Source organism: Chrysemys picta, chromosome 20 (assembly GCF_011386835.1).
Source record: "Chrysemys picta bellii isolate R12L10 chromosome 20, ASM1138683v2, whole genome shotgun sequence".
Lineage (NCBI taxonomy): Eukaryota > Metazoa > Chordata > Testudines > Emydidae > Chrysemys > Chrysemys picta.
In genome coordinates, this window is record NC_088810.1 from 13,298,892 (window position 1) to 13,322,571 (window position 23,680).

General features: G+C 51.8%; 1 protein-coding gene across 20 annotated transcripts in view; it reads left to right on the plus strand.

Annotated features, from left to right (window-relative positions):
* Window positions 1-23,680, plus strand: part of CADM3 (cell adhesion molecule 3) — a 145,946-nt gene that overhangs the window by 102,621 nt on the left and 19,645 nt on the right. For 2 of the 20 annotated variants that reach the window (XR_006172683.2, XR_010594113.1), the window contains 4 exons: window positions 8,315-8,437; window positions 11,922-12,047; window positions 12,921-13,058; window positions 14,906-15,312. Coding sequence is in view for 15 of the 20 variants with exons in the window: in XM_005310844.5 (XP_005310901.1) it covers window positions 8,315-8,437; window positions 11,922-12,047; window positions 14,906-15,024 (368 nt within the window). In the remaining 5 variants the exon portion in view is untranslated. Of the gene's footprint in view, window positions 1-8,314; window positions 8,438-11,921; window positions 12,048-12,920; window positions 13,059-14,905; window positions 15,313-23,680 lie in introns of those variants that run through there. The other 18 variants (XM_042842484.2, XM_065574409.1, XM_042842485.2 and 15 more) reach the window with 10 other exon arrangements.

The window sequence follows — 23,680 nt, forward strand, 5'->3', positions numbered from 1 at the left end:
CTGTGTGTGTTGGGAACGTATGTTGGGTACGCCCCCTGCCAGGGGTGATGCTCTTTGGAAGCACACTGGAGTGTCCCACGGAACAGGCCCTGCCCCAGCATGGACCCAGCCAACTGCAGATGCTGAGCCTCAGGGGGATTGTCTCTGAGCTCCTGCAGCTGCTTCTTTGGCATGGGCTCCGTGAAGCTGCTGCTGCCTCCTCCAACCTGTTCCTCTTTTCTTCCTTCTCTGGTATTTCTCTGCTGCTCTGCCCTCCCTACTCCCCACTCTCCCCCTGGGTCACTCCTCACTGCGCTCCTATGCTCACTCCTCCCTCCTTCTCTCCTGTTCATTTGCTCCCCTCCCTCCCCACTGGCTCCTCAGGCCCCCCGTGGCAGAGCAGGAGGGGAGCAGATTGTCTCTCCAGAGCCCTGCAGGAGCTGATAGGTGTTGCTTGGCCGGGGAGCCCATGCACAGGAGGAGGAGAGCGCTGCTTGTGGGGAGCTGGGAGGGGAGCCACACAGCCTGGGCTGGGTTCAGCCATTATCTGCTGCTGTAAGGACAAGAGATGAGGCTGAACTGGGGCAGGGAGGGGGGTGGGCTGCTCAGCTACCCGCCTGTGGATAGTGATATGGGAAGAGAGCAGCCAGCCACGTGGGTGCCTGTGGACCAGGGGTGAGCTGGAGCCCAGGTGTAGCACCAGGGCCAGCCAGCAATGGGGAGGAAATGCTGGCCCTGAATATCAGGGACTGCAATAGCTGGAAACATCCTGCTGGTCCCTTCTAGAGCATCCCCAGGGCAGAGCAGGACTGGCCCTGCAGGAAGTTTGGAGGTGTTTGTCCAGTCCCATGGGACGGGGCTCCCACCCGTCCTCCAGCCAGATCCAGCTGCACACTTTCAGAAGGGCTTCCTGGACATTCAGATTGCTCCCCCCTTCCGGGATGGCAGCCCACTGCTCCGAGCTGCACTCTGTGCAGGATACTGAACTGAGTCTGCCCTCTCCCTTATTATCTGTTAACACCCTGCACATGTTGACAGGCTGAACTCCCCGGTGTCCCGCCCTCTCCTCCCAGAACAGATGGGCCAGATTTGCCTGTTACTTTGGGGTACGCTCATTTATTAGGGTTACTCTTCTGGAGGAGGGGTTCTGTATTTCTATCCATGTACTGCTTGTGTCACTTGTGTTCTCATACGGAGCTCTACTCCTCCCTTCTGCAAGTTCCCTCCCAGTGGAGCTCTCCTGCAGGCCCTAGGTTCCCCAGGGCCGGGTTCTTCCAGCCCTAGAATCAGATGAACACACACACACACACACACACACACACACTAACAGAGCACATCTGAGAGGACCAGGTCAATCAGCATTCCCAAGCTGACCCCTTATATGTCCCTAGACTCAGCAGGCTGGGTCAAGCAGCACTTCCAAGTTGTCACCCTCATAGGCCCTTGGATTCAGCAGGCTGGGTTGAACAGCACCTCCAAGCTGTCACTCTCATATGCCGTGGGCACCGCACTGGAATAGAGCACGCCTGAGCAGGCTGGCTCGAGCAGCACTTCCAAGCTGTCACCCTCCTAAGCCACAGGTTCAGCACGTCCCTATCCCACTTTCACGTTACAATTGTTCTGGTCGTAACCCACTTGATGAGCAAACCCCACAGGATTTTTGGGTGCTACAGGGATCTTTAGCTTAGGTATGAGGAGCGTTGCCGCAGAGAGAGAGAGAGAGAGGGAGGGAAGCAACCAGCTTAACCATTAAAGTTATTTATTGTCAGGTAATAACCATACAAAGGGAGCCAAACAAACAAAACAGTTATAATATTAAATCTAACTTAAATTTGATTACAAAAGTCAGGTTTAGAAAACTATAAGTGATCACAAAGTCAGGGTCAGAAGGCTTTACCTAGAGAGAGAGAGATGGGTTCTCACCACTCCGTGAAGGTTGAATCAATCGGGGTTACCACGTGGTGGTGGTAGCAGAGAGTCCTGAATGCTGGAGACAGGCAGAGCCCCCAGCACGATCAGTCAGGAGAAGATGAAGTCCCAATGGAACTGATGCAGCTGTTGGATCCAGGCATCAGAGCACTTACTTGAGCATGGGTAGGAGTTTTTGTAGGGAAACAACAATAGTTCAAGGGAGCACACTAGAATTTTTTGTGGGTAAACTGATGGCTCAGGGGAGTATACCAAAGTTGTTTTGTTCAGGCTAGACAATAGGAACTGCTCATTCCTGCCTATGGGTGGTGTTCCTTCGAAGGAGCTCACAATGCAATTAGGCAGCTTCAGTATTTTGGATACCAATAAAGGATTTATTACTAGAATTGGTCTGATAACTGCTGAGCTGGGTGTGTACAGGCGTGGGTTCATTAACATCTGGAGCAGAGATCCCCCAGAGTTCAGTGCGGTTCTTGCCTTGGAATCTCTGTTCTCCATTCTGTATGCTAAGGGGATGCCTCCCTGTCTCATCCTTGATGCAAATGAGGCTAGGGGAGTTGCCTTAATCCTGTCACCCTTGTCCAGAGGGGTTGAGGTGTGTCTTTCACTGCCTTTTCATTGCTTGAGCACTTGGGAACTTCCTCTCTTCCCCTAACTGAGCCTTCCCAGCCCCAGATCATTTCTCTGAGCTGTCCAGAGCTGAACAGTGTCCCTGGCACAGCCTCTAGGGCAGGGGTAGGCAACCTATGGCATGCGTGCCGCCTTCGGCACCTGAGCTGATTTTCAGTGGCACTCATACTGCCCGGATCCTGGCTAACGGTCCGGGGGGGCTCTGCATTTTAATTTAATTTTAAATGAAGCTTCTTAAACATTTTAAAAACCTTATTTACTTTACATACAACAATAGTTTAGTTATATATTAAGACTTATAGAAAGAGACCTTCTAAAAATGTTAAAATGTAATACTGGCACGTGAAACCTTAAATTAGAGTGAATAAATGAAGACTCGTCACACCACTTCTGAAAGGTTGCTGATCCCTGCTCTAGGGTGTGATCCCTCTGTTCCTGCCCCAGTGCATTAGCAGCTCATGTCTAACCTGCTGTCCGCGTCCTGCCAGCTGCCCCGGATTCTCTTCCTGTGAATATTCAGGCTGCTGTGGTTTTTTCACCTGCTGCACGTGCTGCATTTCCAAGACATCGCTGCTGCTATTCCCTGCCTATGTTTAATGAGTCAGTGTGCTCTGCACGTGGAACAGAGCCGGGTTCTGATTCTGATCACTCTAATCTCCTGCTGCCTTGGGATCCTTTCTGTGTCTCTATTGGTATTTGCAACTAGTGGGGGTTGTTGGTGAATTTCATGGCTGTGCAGCCCGCTCCCAGACCAGCAGGGCCTGGCTTTCAAGAGCTCTCAGGGACACATCTTTGAAAGTGCTTGGTACAAAGCCAATCCCACTGTGACAGCCAGGGCTGGATTCTCAGGAGCTGAGCACCCAACATGCGTTCAGCACGCTTAGTTCTTTAGAAATGTGGCCCCGATTCTGTATGCTGACTACTTCTGGAAATCTGCTTCTTTCTGTGACTTCCATCCATCCATCCCTGTAGTTCCCAGCACAGTTCTATCTCATGGTCCATTATTGTGAATTGGCTGGATTATTTTGGCAGTTCTTCCTCCAGTTTTCAGCAACTCCCGAGTCAATCTGAGTGACTGAGGTAAGCAGAGGTTCCGTGTGACAGGAAACCAAACTCCAGATACACGGCAGCTCCAGTACCATCTCCTCTTCTGCTGCCGACTGTGGAATTCTAGCCAAAAAAACAAAATCAAGTTTGTCTCTTCTCCTTCATTCTCAGTCAGCTCCCAGTGCTGCTTATTGCTCATCGCCCCAGTATCCTCCATGCACAGGTTGAGGGAGCTTTCGCTTTAATAGTCCATCATTTTGCAAGGGGCAGAGGTCAGAATGAACTGACAGTAACACCAGGATTGCTCTTGATCTTTTGTAAAAAAACTGGCTCCCCGGAACCTTCCTAAATCCCCAGAACTTTTCTTTACTGCGCCGGCATGTAAGTCCATTAGTTCATCCCTGTGCCTCCCCGGGACTCACATTGTCCTGATATTAATACATCGCCCATTTGCCTGTCTTCACGTTTTTCATGGACTCTCTTGCTAGTTTTCTATCAGAAGCTTCCTCACCTCATTTGTCCCCATTCCTCGTCCGTGTGTTGCTTGGTGCAGAGAGCTTTCTGACAAGTGCTCAGTGTCTCGGTCAGATTTCATTCCCTTTCGTACTGACTCATGTCCCTGCTGCACCCGCTCTCTTTGTCTTCTCCCCTGACATTTGTGGCAAAAGCCCCTCCTTCCCCCTTGGCAGAGTTAGCTCCTCCCTCGCCCTTCTTTTCTCCCTAGGAGCCTTATTGGATTCTGGTGGCTTTTGATGGTTGCTTGCTTTCCACTCCCTCCATTTCCAAAGCAAGTGACTTCTCCCCTCTGAAGCCTACTGGCCATGTCTTGTTCCTTCTCCAAAGAATCAGAGTCTCAGAGAGCTCCTCAGTAACCACCACTCTGATGTGCTCTTCCATTGGACTGTGCTTGCTAGATTTCTGGATTCCCCAAATGTGCATTTCCACACTGAATGCCCCTGCCTTGCGGCGTGTGGTGAGCCCCTTAAGCTGGGTTCCGGCAGGCCAGGGTTACAGGTCCCAGGCCTCCCTTTTATTCTGTCTCAGTCAATTCCTTCATATCAGTAGATCTAGGATGGCTTCTTCTCTGAATGGATTCTCCAGTATCCAGGTCATTCAAGTCCTAGGAATGTGGACTGGTGCTGGACTGGCTGAATCCTCTCCCAGAAGAAACCAGGAGAGGTAGCCTCCCATGAGCAGAGGTCCCAATGGTTTTGAGTTCCCCAGGTGCTGGAGCTTGTCCCTGTTTGAGTCTCATCCTCTCTGCAGCTCAGCAGAGCAGTCCCCTCCCTCGTTGTTATCGAAATGCAGATCACAGGGACTTCAGACCTGGTTCAGGCCCAGCTGCCAGCACCCTGTACCTCCTTTACACCACGGCGAGTCCCACTCACAATGGGCACCCACAACTCACAGGCTCTGGTTTTGCCCCTTCCAATCTCCCTCTTTGGCCCCCGCACTCAGATCCCAAACATACATTTGCCAGGGCCTTGCACTGCCCAGCGTCCTCTCTGGAGGGAGGGATAGCTCAGTGGTTTGAGCATTTGGCCTGCTAAACCCAGGGTTACGAGTTCAATTCTTGAGGGGGCCACTTAGGGATCTGCTGCAAAATCAGTACTTGGTCCGGCTAGTGAAGGCAGGGGGCTGGACTCAATGACCCAAGGTCCCTTCCAGTTCTAGGAGATAGGATATCTCCATTAATTTAGATAGAATGAATGAGCCAAAGATGTTAACATCACTGAGTCACTGTCTGACACCAACAGTGCTAAACAAGGTCCTCGGGGTTAGTATCCACAGACCTCAGCCTGCTTTGTCCCCTGGGCAAATACACCATTAAACATCCCTTTAGCCTTCTATTAACATACTGAAAAGAAGGGAAACAGGTGAAACCTTTGCCATGTAAAATGTGAAGTCAAGCTGGCATTGTAACAGGATCCCTTTCCCTTCAGCTGGACAGTTTTTAGAATGAACAAACCCCACCCCCATGTTGTTTGACAGTCCCTTAGATCAGGGTTTCTCAGCCCATGGGTCAGGACCCAAAACTGGGTCGCCAGAATGTTTCAAAGGGTTGAGTGGCAGCTCGTTTGTGTCCCTTGGGGCTGGCTGGGCTCACCTCCCTGCTCCAGGCGCTGCAACCTCTGGGTCTCAGCATCACTCAGGATTGGCCCAGCCATCATGGTGACAGGAGTTTGGGGAGGCCAAATTTGAGTGAGTGGCACTGCAACCCCAAGAGCCAGGTCACAACTCCACTCACGCAAATTTGGTCTAGACAGGGGGGCGGGGCCGAACCTGAGTGGCGCTGCAACCCCAGAGGTTGCAATGCCCAGAGCAGAGAGCCAAGCCCAGCCACAGCACAGGAGCTGCAGGAGCCGCCACTGTGGGGTGAGTGCCGGGCAGGACCCAACCCTCTTGGGAGGGGAGGCAGGATCCAACTGAAACCACCCCATGGCCGAGGGTTACCATATTTCAAGTTCCGAAATAGAGGACACTGCCAGGGGGAGGGGGAGTTGAAGAGCAGGTATACTTTCTATGGCAGTACCATCCCATCCCACCCTTAATTCTGCCCTGCCAGCAGCCGCTGCTCTCCAGAAGGCAAGGAAGAAGGACAAGCAAGGAAAAATCACAGACATTTGTTCGTGTTTCAAAAGTCCGCCCAGATGGAGGTCGGCGGACCAGAACAGAGGTCATGTCTGGGAAAACCCAGACATATGGTAACCCTACCAAAGCCTCTGCCCCCAGACTATTTACTGGGTTTCAGCAGGCCATAAACATTTGCAAACGGATCCGGAGCCCAAAAGAGTTCAGAACCACTGACTTAGGTGGTATCAAAGATGGCGGTAACGGTCATCCCAGGTGGTGATTGGGATTCAGCTGGAGCCGGTGGGGTGGCCATGTCATCTGGGTCCCTTGTGCTAGCCCGGTGTGGTCAGGACACCTCTTGGGATCAGGATCTGCCCTGGAGTCCCAGGAAGCCCTGAGCATGACAGCCATGATGGTGAAGCTCGCTCCAGGAGCCTCTGTCCTTCCTGTCTGTTTTTATTTTTGTTCTTTTCTTCCCGACGAAATCTCGTTCTTATAAGGACCAAAAAAGGGAGCGATGGGTGGAATAGCTCCTCCCCTCATTATTTTGTCCCCCAATTAGGTCTCATTTTTGACATACCAATTTTGGCTCATTCACTTCCTGCTCCACATCTCCTGTTTTTAACTGTGTAATTTCAACACAGTCCTCGACTTATATCAGCTTGGCCTTTTTGTCTGGACTAATTCAGCTATTCTGTCTCCCCTTGTACCTTTCCCCATCAGCGTGAGTCATTATAGGGTATTGTAACAACTTATGAACGTCTACAGCCATTTCACAGTTGAGCTCACAATTTGGGTCAATATGTAGGCCCAGTTGTTACAACACCACGCCGCATAGCGATCCAGAGGCAACCCCACATCCACTTCCTGAGCTCCTGCCTGAGGGGACACTCCTGCATTACACTGAGAGCCGGACAAGGGCATGCCTGGAAAGCTGCAGTGAAATGCCAAAGAGATGCCTGGAAAATGCTGCATTGGGCTGCTAGGCAGGAACTCATCACAGACACACGCTGAGAGCTACCAGAACTCATAACACCCAGGGCTCCTAAGCAGGAGCTAACCGGGCTATACTGCCTGAAGGACACAGAGCCAGGATGGAGGGAGGCAAGGAGGGGCTTATGGGCAGGGGCATGTGGAGGTCATCTGAGGCTCATTAAGGGCACTAGAGGGGCAGGTGGAGGCCATGGATCCAGACGTGGAGCTCGACTTTCCAATGGTCGTAGCCAGAGCTGTCTGGGGCAGTGAGAGGAAGCGGAGAGGCACGGGGAGGAGGAAAAGGCCCCTGGTGGCGAGGGGAAGTAGAGGGACACAGAAGCGGAGAGGCACGGGGAGGAGGAAAAGGCCCAGGAAAAGGCCAGTCCATGTGGATGGCAAAGGAGATCAAGGGTGAGTAAGGAGTCGTGATGTGGAATTGGCAGTGAATGTGACAGCCACAGAGCGGCAGATGGCAGGGGCTGCCTCGGCTCCCCTGGGAAGGCAAGAGGGAGAAGATGTCAAATAAGAAGGGGCTGAGGCTGGGAGGAGCCTGTAAGGAAGGAGGGGTGGAGCTAAGCAAAGGCCAAGCGTCACTGACACACACACCCATATTGGGTCTCTGCTATACATTGTATAGCTCCCAGCATCAGGGCCTGTTGGGAAAAGCTCGCAATCTGAATCTGAACCTGTGACAGCAGGGGCTGTGGGTTGGGATTGAGGGGCACTGGCAGAGCAGTGGGGAAGCCAGAGCTGGGATAGCAGAGGGTTGTGGGGGATGGGAGCCCAGGCCTGGGATAGCCGGGGGCTGCAGGTTGGGATTGAGAGGCATCAGCTGAGCTGGGGGGAATGGGAGCCCAGGGCTGGGCTGTCGGGCTGTGGCTGTGGATTGGGAGTGAGGGGCACCGGCAGAGCTGTGAAAGGGGGAACTCAGGGCTGGGATAGCCAGGGGCTGCAGGCCAGTATTGAGGGGCATTGGCAGAGCTGTGTGCGGAGGGCCCATGGCTGGGATAGCAGGGAGCTGGGGGGGCACTGGCAGAGCTGAGTACAGAGGTCTGGGCATTAGGAGGGAGTTGACAGAGACTTCTAGACATCATTTCCATCTTGGAGTCTCTCACACCATCGCTGTCATCTCTCTGGGTTGATTTGTTTCCCTTTTTTTTGTTGTTGTTGTCCTCCCCAGATTTTTCCCAGCTCCCCACCCCACATGTTCACTCCACTTCAGCCCCTTCGTCAGGCCCTTCCCAGTTCACCACTCATGTTACCATGGCTACTGCTTCATCCTTCACTCCAGTTGCTGTCCAAGGTACTGTAAGCTCCTTTTCTATTTCTTTATGGATTCCCTGCTCCCGTGCCCAGTGGGGAGCGCTGCAGGACATAGGAAGAGAATGGCTGCCAAGCCCAGAGGGACAAGGGCTGTGGCTCCAGTGGAGGAATTACTGCCAGCCCCTGGCTAGTACAGTCAGGATTGTTCCTAGCACCTGGCTTCTTCGTTGGAATGTCCAGGTTCTGCAGCCGCCTTGCCAGTTCACACTGCAAAGCCAGAACCCATAGGAGTAAAAGGTCCCATACTGTGGCAAGTAGGATTGTGGTAGCAGAAGAGGCCAGTGGCCCATCTAGTGTGACAGGCCACCTCCCGGTTAGCCCTTCTAGCCCAATACTGCTCCTGCCCATGGTAACACACACCGCTGGTCTCTCGCTCTGGGTACTGTCTCTGCTGGAACCATTGCCAGAGGCTTCGGAGATTGTGGAAAACCCCCATATGCACCTTCTGGTCCCAGATGGGGAACCACCTATCTCTCCCCTAACACATGAGCCCTTAACATGTGTATGGTAGCGAGTGCCATTGCTTTCAGGCAGTGACATGTGTAATCAATGTACTAACAGTACTAAGCTATTTGCTGTAATGCGGTCTTGTGGCAGGAAGTTCTATAGGTTAATCACACATTGCAGAAAGTGCCTTTTGTCTGTCTGAAGTGATGCCTTTTCATTTTGAATGCCTCTTGTTCTTGTGTTAAGGGGCTGGATGGCTCAGAGCCCTACTGGCTCCCTGCCCCGTTCCTCTATTTATATCCCTCTGCCATCCTCTATTTTATTCTTCTCCATTCCAAACTCTCCCCCTTCAGATGCCCCCTCCATCTCTAAGCATTTCTGTGACCCTTCCCTGGACTTTCCAATTCCTGAGCCAACACTTTTGGGATAAAGCAACTAAAACTGAATGAAAATTTGCCCCTGCACGCCCAGCGCAGCTGGCAGACACTGTTCCCCCGACAGGCACAGACTCCTGACACTGCCCCTGCTCCCAGATGTGAACACCAGACATCATCCTCCTCTCCAGATGCAGACACGAGAAACACCATCACCCCCAGCACAGACATGAGACCCCGTTCTCCCCCCACCCCAAGCACAGACACATGAAACACTGTCATCCGCAGGCACAAGGCATTGTCCCCATCCCCCCAGCATGGACACAAGACACCATCACCCCCAGCACAGCCATGAGACGCTTCCTACCCCCAAGCACAGATATGAGACACCATCCCCCCAGCATGTACATGAGACACCATCATCCCCAGCATGGACACAAGACCCCGTTTGCACGGACATGAGACACCATCCTCCCCCGCCCCTGTGAGGCGGATGTGTAACCTTGGTGTGGGGTTGGGGCACTGTGACAAGGGGCCTGGAGGGTGCTCTGTTGTGCCAAATGGCCAAGGTGGGGCCTGGCAGGAGGTGCTCTAGGGGCACTGCCCCCCGGTCAATGCCTGAGGTTTCCCTCTAAGTCGTGAGCACCCTGCACTCCAAGCTGCTGTCCCCTTCAGCCCTGTTCTGCCTTTGCTGACAAGAGACAGGAGGGTTTGAACAGAGGGGCCAGAATGAACTAGGCCAATGTCAACTGCTCCGAGTGTAGTCACCCACCTGCCATGGCAGCTTCCAAGGCGAAGCACTCCTGACAGCCAGAGGAGCCAATTGCACAGGCTGTGCTGTTTCAGAGGCAGAGGAGCCTGGCAGAGCAGGGCCTGTGGTAGCAATGGAGATAGAGCCCCTGTGCATGTCACGGGCAGAGCCAGGGCTGCGGGTTGGGATTGAGGGGGCATCACAGAGCTGGGCAGGAGCCCAAGACTGGAATAGCTGGGGCTCTGCAGGGTAGGAGGGAGGGGCATGAGCATGTGGGGGAGAGTCGCTCATTCTGTGGCCAGTGCTAGTTGTTACGAGAACAAATGGATATAAACTGGCTGTCGGGAAGTTTAGGCTTGAAATTAGACAAAGGTTTCTAACCATCAGAGGGGTGAAGTTCTGGAACAGCCTTCCGAGGGAAACAGTGGGGGCGAAAGACCTCTCTGGCTTTAAGATTAAGCTTGATAAGTTTATGGAGGGGATGGTTTGATGGGATAACGTGATTTTAGTCAATAGGTCAATAACGTGCCATCGCTGGTAATTAGTAACAATGGTCAGTGATGGGATATTAAAAGTTACTACAGAGAACTTTTTCTGGAGGGTCTGGCTAGAGAACCTTGCCCGCATGCTCGGGGTTCAGCTGATCGCCATATTTGGGGTCGGGAAGGAATTTTCCTCCAGGGTAGATTGGCAGAGGCCCTGGAGGTTTTTCACCTTCCTCCGCAGCATGGGGCAGGGGTTGCTTGCTGGAGGATTCTCTGCGACTTGAAGTCTTTAAATTATGATTTGGGGACTTCAACAGCTGAGTCAAGGGAGAGAATTATTCCAGGAGTGGGTGGGTCAGCTTTTGTGGCCTGCATCATGCGGGAGGTCAGACTAGATGATCATAATGGTCCCTTCTGACCTTAAAGTCTATGAGTCTATGAGTCTACTCGCTTTCAGGAGTGCTCATTGTACTCGAGACTAGGGCATGGGTTGGCAGGGGAAGGAGAGGAGAGGGGACAGGGTGGGTAGGGATGGGGTGGGGTGAGGCAGGATGGAGATAGGAGGGGATGGGTGGGCAGAGGAGAGGAAAGAGCAGGGATGGGGTGGGGAGGGATGGAATGGACAGGGACTGGGGTGGGCTTTCACCTCTTGCCCAGTCCGAGCTCTCCAGGCCCTTTGACCCGCTCTGGCCTCTCTCTCTCCACTCTCCTCCCCTCCCAGTTTCCTCCTCTTCTGTCTGCATCCAGCCCCATCACACTGGGACAAGAGCTTTCTCAATTGCCGCTCCACTGTGCATCCATCGCATTTCCCATCTCTGCTGGCAGCTCGTCTCTGTGTCCATCGCATTTCCCATCTCCACCGCAGCCCCTCTCTGCCTCCATTGCATTTCCCATCTCCACTGCAGCCCCTCTCTGCCTCCATCGCATTTCCCTTCTCCACCGCAGCCCTTCTCCACATCCATCACATTTCCCATCTCCCCTTGCAGCTCCTCTCTGCAGCCATCACATTTCCCATTTCCACTGCAGCTCTTCTTTGCCTCCATCACATTTCCCATCTCCACCGCTGCCCTTCTCTGCCTCCATCATATTTCCCATCTCTGCTGGCAGCACCTCTCCTCTCCTCTCTCTGCCTCTGCACTTCTCTCTCCCACTGGTAATATTTCACTCCCAGCTTTTAGGACCTGGCAGCTGGTGGGCAGGACATGGCCATGGGGAAAGCTGTGCTGTGCTGTAATGAGCCCTTAGCACCTCGAGGTTTCATGTAGGGGCACATGGAGCCAGGCCAGGCTCACACATTGCGACCCCCCAGTTCTGGCACTGAGAGAGTCTCTGTACCATGCAGGACTTCAGCAGGGCCTGTAAACACCTCTGTCTCTCTCTCTCTCCCCCGCACTGCCACATGGATAGACGCCAGCCCGATGTCTTCCTCCTCTGGCACATACCATGCTGTGATTGGTGGAGTGGTCGCAGTCATCGTCTTTCTGCTGCTCAGCCTGCTCATCGTCCTGGCACACTACCTAATCAGGCACAAAGGTAAGGCCTGGCCACTGCCTACAGCTCAGCTGACCGGCTGGCCTCTCAGAGATAGGAGGGAGAAGGCAGCCAAGTCTCTCTCGCCAATGGCCCTTGGTCTATTCCTGATTGCTCCCTGTTTACTGCTCTCCATCCCCTGCTCTTCCAGAGCCTCCTGGGGCTTAGCACTGCCATGCGAGGCACAAGTGTTTTGCTTTCACGGCCCGGGTGCTGCAGGGGCATGCTGGGCATGGAGCATGCGGAGCTAGAGTTCCAGCCCTGGGGGAAGGAATCTCCTATTGCCCCACAGCACCCCCTGCCTGCCAAACTCAGAGGAGTAGCGCATTACCTGGCACAGGGAGCGGAGACCTGACTGATGTGCTGAGAAACCTCAGCAGCTAAAAGCAGATCAAATTAAATCTGCACAGCACCGCATGGGGATTCCTGGTGGGTCGTTCTCCCTCCCTGGGGGCTGGCAGCTTGAGCGTTTCTCCCACTGACCCCCAAGAGCAGGAGCAAGTCCCACAAGACTCTTGTAACCAATCAGCTTCTGCCTGCCTGAGCCCGGGATAGGGAAGGCTCCCAAATCGCATCCCTCCCTTCTCTGTCACTCTCCCATCACCTCTCTCTCACACCCTGTCTGTCTAGTATCAGCATGTCATCGTTTTCTGTTCATTTCTCGAGCACTCATCCACCTAAATATCCTGCATCACATTCAGTCTATTCCTGGACACCTAGACACTCATCCTCCCCTCTCTGACGATCTGCAGAGATTTTTCATTGGCCATATATTATCTGTCCATCCATCCATCTGTCCACCTCTAACCATCCATCTACCATCCACCCCGCCCCAACCAGGCTATTCACCTGTCCCTTGACTTTTCATCTGTCCAGCAGATATCTGTATAAAACACAGAGGGATGGTCAGTCGTGCTGGAACCTGTGATGTTCATCATATTCATAAATGAGCTGGAAAAGGAGGTGAACAGGGAGATGGCAAAATTTGCAGATGATACAAAATTACTCAAGATAGTTAAGTCCAAAGCTGACATCAAAGAGTTACAAAGCGAACTTACTAAACTGGGTGACTGGGCAACAAAATGGCAGATGACATTCAGTGTTGATAAGTGCGAAGTAATGCACATTGGAAAACATAATTCAAATTATTCATACAAAATGATGGGGTCTACATTAGCTGTTACCACTCAAGAAAGAGATCTTGGAGTCATTATGGATAGTTCTCTGAAAACATCCACTCAATGTGCAGTGGCATCCAACAGAGCTCACATATTGTTAGGAACCATTAGGAAAGAGATAGTTAATAAAACATAAAATATCATGTCACTATATAAATCCATGTTAAACCCACACCTTGAATACTGCATGCAGTTCTGGTCACCCTATCTCAAAAAAAAATGAGAACTGAAAAAATTACAAAGATCAACAAAAATGATTTAGGGGTATTAGGAGAGATTAAAAAGACTGGGACTGTTCATCTTAGGAGAGATATGATAGAGGTCTATAAATAATGACTGGTGTGGAGAAAGTGAATAGGGAAGTATTATTTACCTCTTCACATAACACAAGAACTAGGGTCACCCAATGAAATTAATAGGCAGCAGGTTTAAAACAAACAGAAGAAAGTACCTCTTCACACAATGCACAGTCAACCTGTGGAACTCATTGCCAGGGGATGTTGTGAAGGCCAAAACTATAACTGGGTTCAAAAAAGAGCTAGATACATTCATGGAGGATAGGTCCATCGCTGGCTCTTAGCCAAGATGGTCAGGGATGCAACCCCCTGCCCTGAGCCTCTGACAGAAGCCAGGACTGGCACCAGCCACTGTTGGAAGACAGGATACTGGGCTAGCTGGACTGGTCTGACCCAGTATGGCTGTTATGTGCTTATGACACCAGGCCAGCTTCAGAGATGATGTGTAAGTTGGAAACAGCCACCCCCTCAGCTCCTTTGGAGCTAGGTGCACCCCCAGCTAATGTAAGGGAGTCGGAGTTGGTACAACTTACATACTGAGGAGCCTGGGGGTTGAAGTTCATGTGGGGTGGAGGCTTCTTTGCTTTCTGCTGTCCTACACACTCTGGGTAGGTGCTCTCCTGGCCCCTCCGGCTGTCACCTCACCCTTGGCAGTCATTATTTGTGTGGCTGTAGCTCCCAGAGCCCCAAGCAGCTGGGGCGGTGATGGGCTGGGTGCTGCACAGACCCAGAGGCAGCCATGGTCCGTGCCCTGAAGGTCCCACACCCTGCTCAACTTGTGGCTGATGAGTGAGGTTGTTTCAGCCTGGAGGGTGCTGGCAGGAGTAAGGTGCCCACTGAGGGGCTGGGAGTTGGTGGATATTACATGGGCTCAGACTTGTCTCTTGACCTAGCCCCTGGGGCTCCAGGCTGTACCTGGCCGCGGTGCTCTCAGCACAGGCGCCGTGAGTACAGCTGGCCGGGAATGATTTTCCAATGCCCTCTTTGCAAAATTGAGGTTTTGGGTGGGAAAATTGAAATGCCAGCAACCTGGCCACCCACCTGCAGGACAGGTGAGATTGACAAGAGCCAGTTCCAGGCAGTTCCCGGCCAGCTGCAAAACTCCAGTTTGGTTCTCCCACAGCAGAATTTTTTCCATTTCTGCCCAAGCAAAATGTCAAGGTTTCTACTTCTCAGCTCACACCCAGAGGAAATATTTTCTGAAACCTCAACATTTTCAGCAGGATGGAAATTCCATTTTCCGGCCAGCTCCAGCTGTGAGCTCCAGCCCGGAATCCCCTTTGAGCCCTGCCTGCCACATGGTCCCTCTCCCGGGTGGTGCAGAGAGAGCCCAAGAGCCACCTAAACCACTAGGCACATGATGAATGAGAGCCCTCTCCCTGCCCAGGTACCTACCTGACTCACGAGGCCAAGGGATCAGACGATGCCCCGGATGCTGACACTGCCATCATCAATGCGGAGGGAGGCCAGGCCAGCGGCGATGACAAAAAGGAATATTTCATCTAGGGGTGCAGAGTGGAGAAAAGAGAAATGGAGCCAACAAACCCAGATGGAAATGGAAACCGGACCACAAACCCCACTCAACCCAACAGATTTTCTCTCATGCCCTGGATGGATGGACGAACAGAGGGATGGCGGGACAGAGACCAGAGAGTGACCGGCTTGACTCATGATGCTTCTTCTCGAACTTGTATAAAACGTTATTACTAAAAACATTGAAAGCCCCACCCCCGTTCGCTTGCTTGTACCTTCATACCCGCGACCGACACTCGCACTAAACACACAGACAAGCCAGTGAGTGAGTGACACTTTCCTTCTTTCCTTTGGCCCCTTTGCTTTGGTTTTGTGGATGCTCTTTGCTTTGGTTCCTTGGGTTGGAGTGTCGGGGTGGGGTCAATGTTGCTCTTTCCGTTGCTTCTCTCCATTTTTGGTTCCTTTTACGTCCAAGGATAAAATCAGCCCTCGTGGTGGCTGCCTGCTGCCATGGGCCTGGGCAGCCTGGGATGCTCTTTCTGTTGCTTATGTTTCTCATCCGAGAACCGGGGCCACGATTCCATTGTGTTCCCCCGTCCTTGGCTCCTGCATGGTGCTCTGAGCCAGACCCATGGGAATGACCCTGGGCTGAGCATGGGAGGCGGTGACGTGGGGTCTTTCTCTGCCCCACAGCAGCAAACAAGCCATGAGAGCCCAGGGGAATGTCCAGTGAGAGCGAGGAGACCGGGGAGCCACCCAGCCCGGCTCCTCTCCAGAGGGATGTGCCCTCCCCACAGCAAGATGGGGAGGGAGGCAGTGTCACTCCCTCAGAGAGCCTGGCACACCCAGCCTGCTGGGGCCCTGCACTGATTTTATCCTTGGAGGTTGTGTCTGACAATGTTCATTTGGGAGGAGAACTGTCCTGTGTGATACATGTACAAAGGGGAGCCAGCTGCCAGGATGGGAGCCGCTCATAGGCTCCAGTCCCCACTGACGCCCAAGGAGAGAGATTCAAATGCTGCAAGGTGACTGGCAGTGCTCGTGCATGGTTCCAAGAAAGGCTGTAAAGTGTCAGATTGGAGCCTTGACAATAACCCATCTGGTGAGATGCTCAGTGCAAGGAAACCATCCTTGTGTATCTTCCCTGTGCCAGGGAGTGATGAGCAGAGCGAGGCCCTGGCAAGCTAGGTGACAGGGGTGAGAGTGTCCTGGGCCTCCATGCTGCTGTCATGCCTTTCCTGCTCTCTGACCAGTCGACCTGCCCCAGCGCCAAGGCCCGGGGAGCATTTGGAGATAGAAACCTTGCTATGATCACAGGTGACTTGGCCAAGGGGCATCTTTCTTCTAGACCACAAATAGCTGAGCAACCTCATTCCCACAAACCAACCACCCAGAATCTGAACCATTACAGCTCAGAACCTGAGTGGCTGCACCAGACAGGGTGCTGGCAACCCCAGCTAGGGCCAGGGGAGGGAATGAGCTTCGTGGCAGACTGCCCTGGATCCAGCTCAGCGGCCCGGGAAGTGTGCTCAGGGGCTGAGCTGCACGTGGTCGGGGACAGAGCGAAGTTTGCTCATCAGACCTCTCAGCTTTGGGAACCGTAAATTCAGTCAGGGAGCCCCCTCCCCAGGCAAGAGCCTGAGAGCAGCGTCTCAAGCCACAGGGCTGTTGCCTGTCGCCCACTCTCCAGAGCCAGAGCCCTGCTCCTTCTGGAGCCCGCATGGCCCTCACCTGCTGTCGCCCCCTTTGAAGAGCACACATCATTCCCCACTGAAGAGCCCCAAGCCTAGCCCTTGAGATGGGCTCAGCCAGACAGCCTGGGAAGTGGGTGAGGGGCTCAGCTAGAGCTGCCAGACTGGTGGGGGCTTAGCTATTACAGCCATGCTGGGGGTTCCTCTGATTCTCCTCTGAGGTGTTCACTGTTATCAATGCCCAGGATTTTATCAAGAGTTTCCTGAGATCTGGTGTTTTTCTCAAAGCCCCAGCTCCTGGAGTCCTGTGAATATCTGAGCCTCTCAGCCTTCATTTTTAAAAAGTACATTTCTAGCCCTGCTGGTTGGAGAGAAAAGCTGGAAAACATGACAGGAATGTGGCCTAAAGGCTGCAATATGAGTAGGCAAATCCCCTGCCTCCACCGCCAAGTTTAGAATTTTTGAAAATCTCACAATTCTTCAGCCAGTCTCAGGATGTTGGGGAGCCTGACCCACTGCTTTTGAGCATGCGAGACTGGGTCTTGGCCCCTGCGATAGGCAGGAGCAGCATGGCATCTGCCAGCTGAGTGCATGAGATGGTGATCAGGCCATCAGAGAGCCACCTGGGACATTATATCTGTTTGTGGGGGCTGCTGTAATTCTCACTGGTGAGAGCCTGGGGGAAAGGACCCTGCAGGGACTGGTGGTGGCTGCTGCTCCTTCCAACAGAGGCACAGCAGCAAGTGCTAGCAGAGGGGCCTGGCCAGGGGCGAGGCTGTGTGGTCAGCAGAGACTGGACACAAGTGCTGACTGAAGCCGTCTCATCCCTGGGGAGCAGGGAACTAAGACCTGGACCCCAACCCCAGGACCCAACATACAGGCTTCAACAAATGAGCGAAAGGCTTCTCTTCCCTGTGACAGACACTAGCCAGGCCCACCCCACGCACACAGAGCCAGTGCCCCGTGTGCTGCTCCCGTTGGCATGACTCAACGCTGGCCTCGCAAGCCAGGCTGAGTCCCAGAGCTCCTGGCCCCTCAGGTCCCAAACCATGGGCCTCTGCCGTGAGCCCCAACAGCATCTGTCCTCTGCATGGGGCACAGGCCCACGAGGCCTCATCATGCATGCATCCACCCAGTCTGCATGGCACAGGCCGAGCACTCCAGCTGCCTTGAAGAATCTCTAGGCCCTCTTGCGGTAGCCAGGTAGGGTCTTTGCTAAATGCCTCCCTAGGCCCCTGGAATGTGACTGAGTCTCCATGGGTGGGGTTCCCTGTTCTCCCCGGGGCCCTGACGGGCCTGGGCTCCACTGAGACCCTAACAGGCCTGGGCTCCCTGGGCTCCCATGTGGTTAAGATGGGCCTTGGGAAAGTAACAAAGGGCACATGGCGGCAGGCAGGAGGTGTGTGTGAAATGAGGCATCCCCAGATGTAAGGCATGATCCCCCTCTCCTGCCCAGGGGGTTTATACAGGTCCCACCCCTCCAGTGCATGGCTGTTACAGGTTGTTCTATGCCTTGTAAATATGGGAATAGCATTTTCCAAGCCTCTGAGGCATGGGACCAAGTAGAGACCCAGCTGTGGGTGTGGCAAGGAAATGGGAAGGCCCACATGTCTAGTGGGAAAAGCTAAACTTCCCCTCATGCTGGGTGTGTGAGAGGCAGGAGATACAGCCTTCTAGTAGTTCTTGAGTATGAGTTCTTGAGTATGTGGGAGCTCCAGGATACATCACCATTGCAGTGGGAGTCAGGGAATTAACCATGTCCCAAGGGAGTGCAAGTGACAGGATTCAGCGTGTCTTGTATGTATGGGAGTGCCAGGATACATCCAATCTCTAGCATGTGGGAGTGATGGGATAAAGGTGTAGGACTGATGGAATACATCGTGTCTCGAGTGTGTAGGAGTGATGGGATACACCATGTCTCAAGTGTGTAAGAGTGACAGGATACACCATGTCTTGTGTGTGTAGGAGTGGTGGGATACACTGTATCTCAAGTATCAGAGGGGTAGCCGTGTTAGTCTGTATCCACAAAACCAACAAGGAGTCCGGTGGCACCTTAAAGACTAACCGATTTATTTGGGCATAAGCTTTCGTGGGTAAAAAACTACTTCTTCAGAGGCATGGAGTGAAATGCCTGCATCTGTAATTTTCACTCCATGCATCTGAAGAAGTGGTTTTTTTACCCAGAAAAGCTTATGCCCAAATAAATCTGTTAGTCTTTAAGGTGCCACCAGACTCCTTGTTGGTTTTGTGTCTCAAGTGTATAGGAGTGGTGGGATACACTGTGTCTCAAGTGTGTAGGAGTGATGGGATACACTGTGTTTTGAGTGTGTTGGGCTGATGGGCTACAGTGTCTCGAGCGTGTACCAGAGATGAGATATATTATGTCTCAAGAGTGTAATAGTGACAGCATATACCATGTGTCCAGTGTGTAGCAGTGGCAGGCTACACCGTGTTTTGCGTATGAGGGAGTGACTGGATACACCTGTTCTGTGTATCAGTGGTGGTAGTTCTGGGTTCAGCCAGGTTAAGGTTTTTAAATATCTAGCATGCTGTTATGACATTAAACGGTCATTTGTGGTTCGAGGTTTTGCATCAAGTTGGGGCTTGTGATTCCATGTAACAAGCACCATTAATAAAACCACTGAACCTTGTATAAAACACACAATGAGGGGAAACACCAAAAGCATTGGCCACAGACAGTGATTTTCAAAAGTTCCTTTATTCCCTTTCCATTTATGTGCACAAAGATGTATAAAGGAAAGGTCCTTGTCTGAGAGCCCTTTCGATCAGTGCAGGTGTCGCCCTGCCCTTGGGGGCAGGAAGGTCAAGCCCAGGGGAGCAACCAGACAGTTCTCTCTCAATTGCTCTCCATCTCATTTTCATTTTTGGAAAAGTCAGTATTATTCTTGAGAGGAAAAACCTTAATAATGTGATCAACGTGGTGATGTCTGCCTGAGTCTGTAGAGAGCCTGAAATCGTAGTGCTGAGGTGTGACTTGTCCCTTTCATTTCAATGGTTGTAACTCTGATGCCAGTGATCACTATTTCACTGCTCGTCAAAGTGTGTGTGAATGGAGGGAGCTGATACTATTATGAAGATCTTTAACATTCAATATTGAATAGAAATCATTCCTTAAAATAAAAATGTAAGGACATGATTTACAATACGATTTCATTTCATTTCATTACAATTCTAAAAGCTGGGCAGGGTGGGGTGGGGGAGGGGGCACAAGTGATTTCATTTTCATGGGGGTGGCAGGGGAGGGCTCAGTTTTCCAAAGTTTGGGAAATGCTGCTTCAGAGTGTAATCAATGTCTTTCTGGAGGGAAAAGGGAATAGGTTAGTTACGGACTATAACTCGTGGGTTGCTGATGTTAAAATTGAAGTCTGATTCTTTTTAAGACAAAACAAGAAAGAAAGAAAGAAAAAGAAAATACATCTTTTGTGTTTCTGTGACTTTTCACTGGCAGTGTAGCTGCTGCAAAGTTATTGGTGCAGCACACAGTCTCTCTGGTCTCTCCAAGACCTTGCAAACTTCCATCCAAATTGGGATGTTTAAGTTATTGGGTCAGATCCTCAGCTGGTGTAAATGGACATAGTTCAATTTACTTTAAGGGTGCTATGCTGATTGACCTCAGCAAGGGATCTGGCTCCTTGCTTTAGCTTGCCTTACTGATCACTCCAATGTCACGTTGATAAATGCTGGACTGGCCATTATGCCAGACTCTTATTAGACAGAAGGTGAAAAAAGAAAGATAGGACAGAGGGAGGAATAAGGTGAGGAGGGAAAATGATGCAGGAGAGCGGGGGTGAGAGTGGGGAGGGGGGGGTTGAGATGGGTCCCAGGGGTTGTCAGAACTCAGCCAAATGCGATGGACGTGATGATATCTCCTCACCTGGTCAGCATCTTTCAGGATCATTGCAATGGCAGCCTAAATTCTGGGGTCAGAGATGCTGGAGGCAGTGATGGGGGGGACACACTCCCTCTTTGGCCAGTTGGCTCCTTCAGGGTGTCCAGTCTGAAGCAGAGGCAGCCAAGCTAACTGCTCATTAGCTAAGGAGAAATTGTTTTTCTGATTGTTGTTCAGCACCCTGAGCAGTTTTGCAGGGGGCAGGGTGTTGCTTTATAATAATAATTATTATTATTTTATTTTATCTATTAAATAAGTTGCCAAGAGGCCTCCCCCATCCCTCACATACCAGTGTCCTGGAAGGAGTGGCAGCCCAGTCCCACCAGAATTCACCAGTCAGAACACACATCTGGGGATTCCCGTTATGAACATGTCCTGCCATTCTAACATCATCTTGGTTTGTTGCCAGAGCAATTCTGGGACCTGCCCAATATATTTTGACAACCCATGGTGAGTTCTTGTCACTAAAGAAATCCACTCCTATCAGTCTCTTTGTCTCCAATTTATTTATAAACTGCTTTATAGAACAGGTTAAACTAAATTTTAGTTCCCTTTCTTCAATGAAAGTGACAGTACACCATCTCTCGAGTGTCCAGGAGTGACAGGGTACCCTGTATCTTATGGGTGCAGGAATGACAGAATACACTATGGCTCAAGTATGCGGGAGTGATGGGATACACTGTGTCTCGTGTGCGGGAGTGATGGGATACACTATCTTGTGTGTACAGGAGTGATGGGATACATAGTGTCTTGTGTGTGAGGGAGTGACAGGATATATCATGTCTCATGTGTGCAGGAGTGACAGGACACACCATGTCTCGAGTGTGCGGGAATGATGGGATACACCCTGTCTCATGTGCAGGAGTGATAGTATACACCATATCTTGTGTGCAGGAGTGACAGGATACACCGTGTCCTCAATGTGGAGGAATGATTAAATTCACCAGGCCTAGTAAACGGATTTCATGGGAAGTCTCCCAGGCAGGTGACTCTTGCTGGGGATAGAGTATCCCTGTCTACACTGGCTTCCCTGGACTGAGGGGTCTGCAGTTAGAGCGACTCGCAGAAATAGACCTTACTGATAGTGACTCTGCTTGAGGGACTGATCATCACGATGCCATATTCCTGCCACCTGTCACCTGGTGAGATGGAGGCTCAGTTAGTGATTCCCCCAGAGAGAGGCATCCCCTGCCAGTGACTCCCCCGGTTCCTAGGATTCTCCTGAAAGAGTCAGCGTCGCTGATCAGTGACCCCACAAAGTCATAGTGACAGAGTTTAAGGCCAGAAGGGCCCACCAGATCATCTGATTTGACCTCCTTTATGTCCCAGGCCACCAACCCCACCCAGCCCCCGCACACTAACCAACAACCGCAATGAGACCAATGTATTCCAGCCCCCAGGAGAGGAGACTGTTACGTACCACAGACAGAGAAAAGGAAGGACTGAGGCCCCTGCAATGGCAGGGAAATGACTAAGGCTTGGTCTACACTAAACCCCCAAATCGAACTAAGGTACGCAACTTCAGCTACGTGAATAACGTAGCTGAAGTCGACGTACCTTAGTTCGAACTTACCGCGGTCCAGACGCGGCAGGCAGGCTCCCCCGTCGACTCCGCGTACTCCTCGCGGCGAGCAGGATTACCGGAGTCGACAGGGAGCACTTCTGAGTTCAATTTATCGCGTCCAGACAAGACGCGATAAATCGAACCCAGAAGTTCGATTGCCTGCCGCCGAACCAGCGCGTAAGTATAGACAAGCCCTAAGTGAGAAATACCCAGATAATCCCAGCACCCACACTGCCAAGGAAGGCAAAAAGCCCCAAGGTCACCGCCAATCTGACCTGGGGGGAAATACCTGCCTGACCTCACCTATGGCGATCAGTTAGACTCTGAACATGTAAACAAGAACCAGCCAGCCAAGCACCTGAGAGAGAGAATGCTCAGTGCCCTGGCCCTCCCTGCCCAACATCCCATCTCCAGCCAGGCCCACCCCAATGCTTCAGAAGAAGGAGAGTCAAGCAATGCAACAAAAACTCCACAGAATAACACTGTGGGGATCCCACCCTGACTTCTCCAGGTGGCTGGCTGAAGCCCTGAAGCATGAGCTTTTAGCACCATAAGACATAAACCAGAAGGGACCCCCCCAGGGCTGCCAAGCGCTGCCCCCCCCCACTACCACAAGCAACCCCATCACACAATCACACTCATTGCTTTATACAGTTCTCTCTTGAGACTAATTGAGTTGTTTGCCCCCACAACTTGTATGGGGAGGGGTTCTAGAGCCTCACCCCTCTGATAATTTCCAGACTGAATTTGTTCATGGCCAGTTTATATCCATTTGTCCTTGTGCCAACACTGTCCTTTAGCTTAAAGAGCTCTTCCCCTTTCCTGGTACTTATCCCCTGGGTGGATTTAGAGAGAGCAATCATAGCCCTTCTCGGCTTCTTTGTGCTAATCTACACAAGGCAAGCTCTTCCAGTTTCCTCTCCTAAGACTCCTTCATTCCCCTGACCATCCTAGGAGCTCTTCTCTGCACCTGTTCCAGGTTGAATTCACCTTTCTTGACCATGAGTGACCAGAATTGCACAGTGTTCCAAAGGAGGGCTTACCAGTGCCTTGTGCAGTGGCATTAATACTTCCCGATCTCTACTGGAAATGCCTCACCTGATACAGCCTAGGATCACATTTGCCTTTTTCACAGCTGCATCCATTAGTGGCTCATAGTCATCCAGTGATCAGCCCACACGCCCAAGTCTGTGTCCTCCTCTTTTGCTTTTAACTGATGAGCCCCCAGCTTGCAGCAGAAATTCTTATTATTAGACCCTAAGTGCATGGCCTTGCATTTTGTAATATTCCATTTCATCCCATTCCCGTCACTCACATCTTCAAGGCCATCCAGATCTTCCTGTATAATATTCCGACCCGCTTCAGTATTTACACTGCCTCCCAAATTTTATATCATCAGCAAATTTCATTAGCACACTCCTACTTTTTGAGCCTAAGTCTCAATAATAAAAGTATTGAATAAGATTCGTCCCAAGACTTATCCTTGAGACACTCCACTAGTCACCTCTCTCCAGTCCAATACTT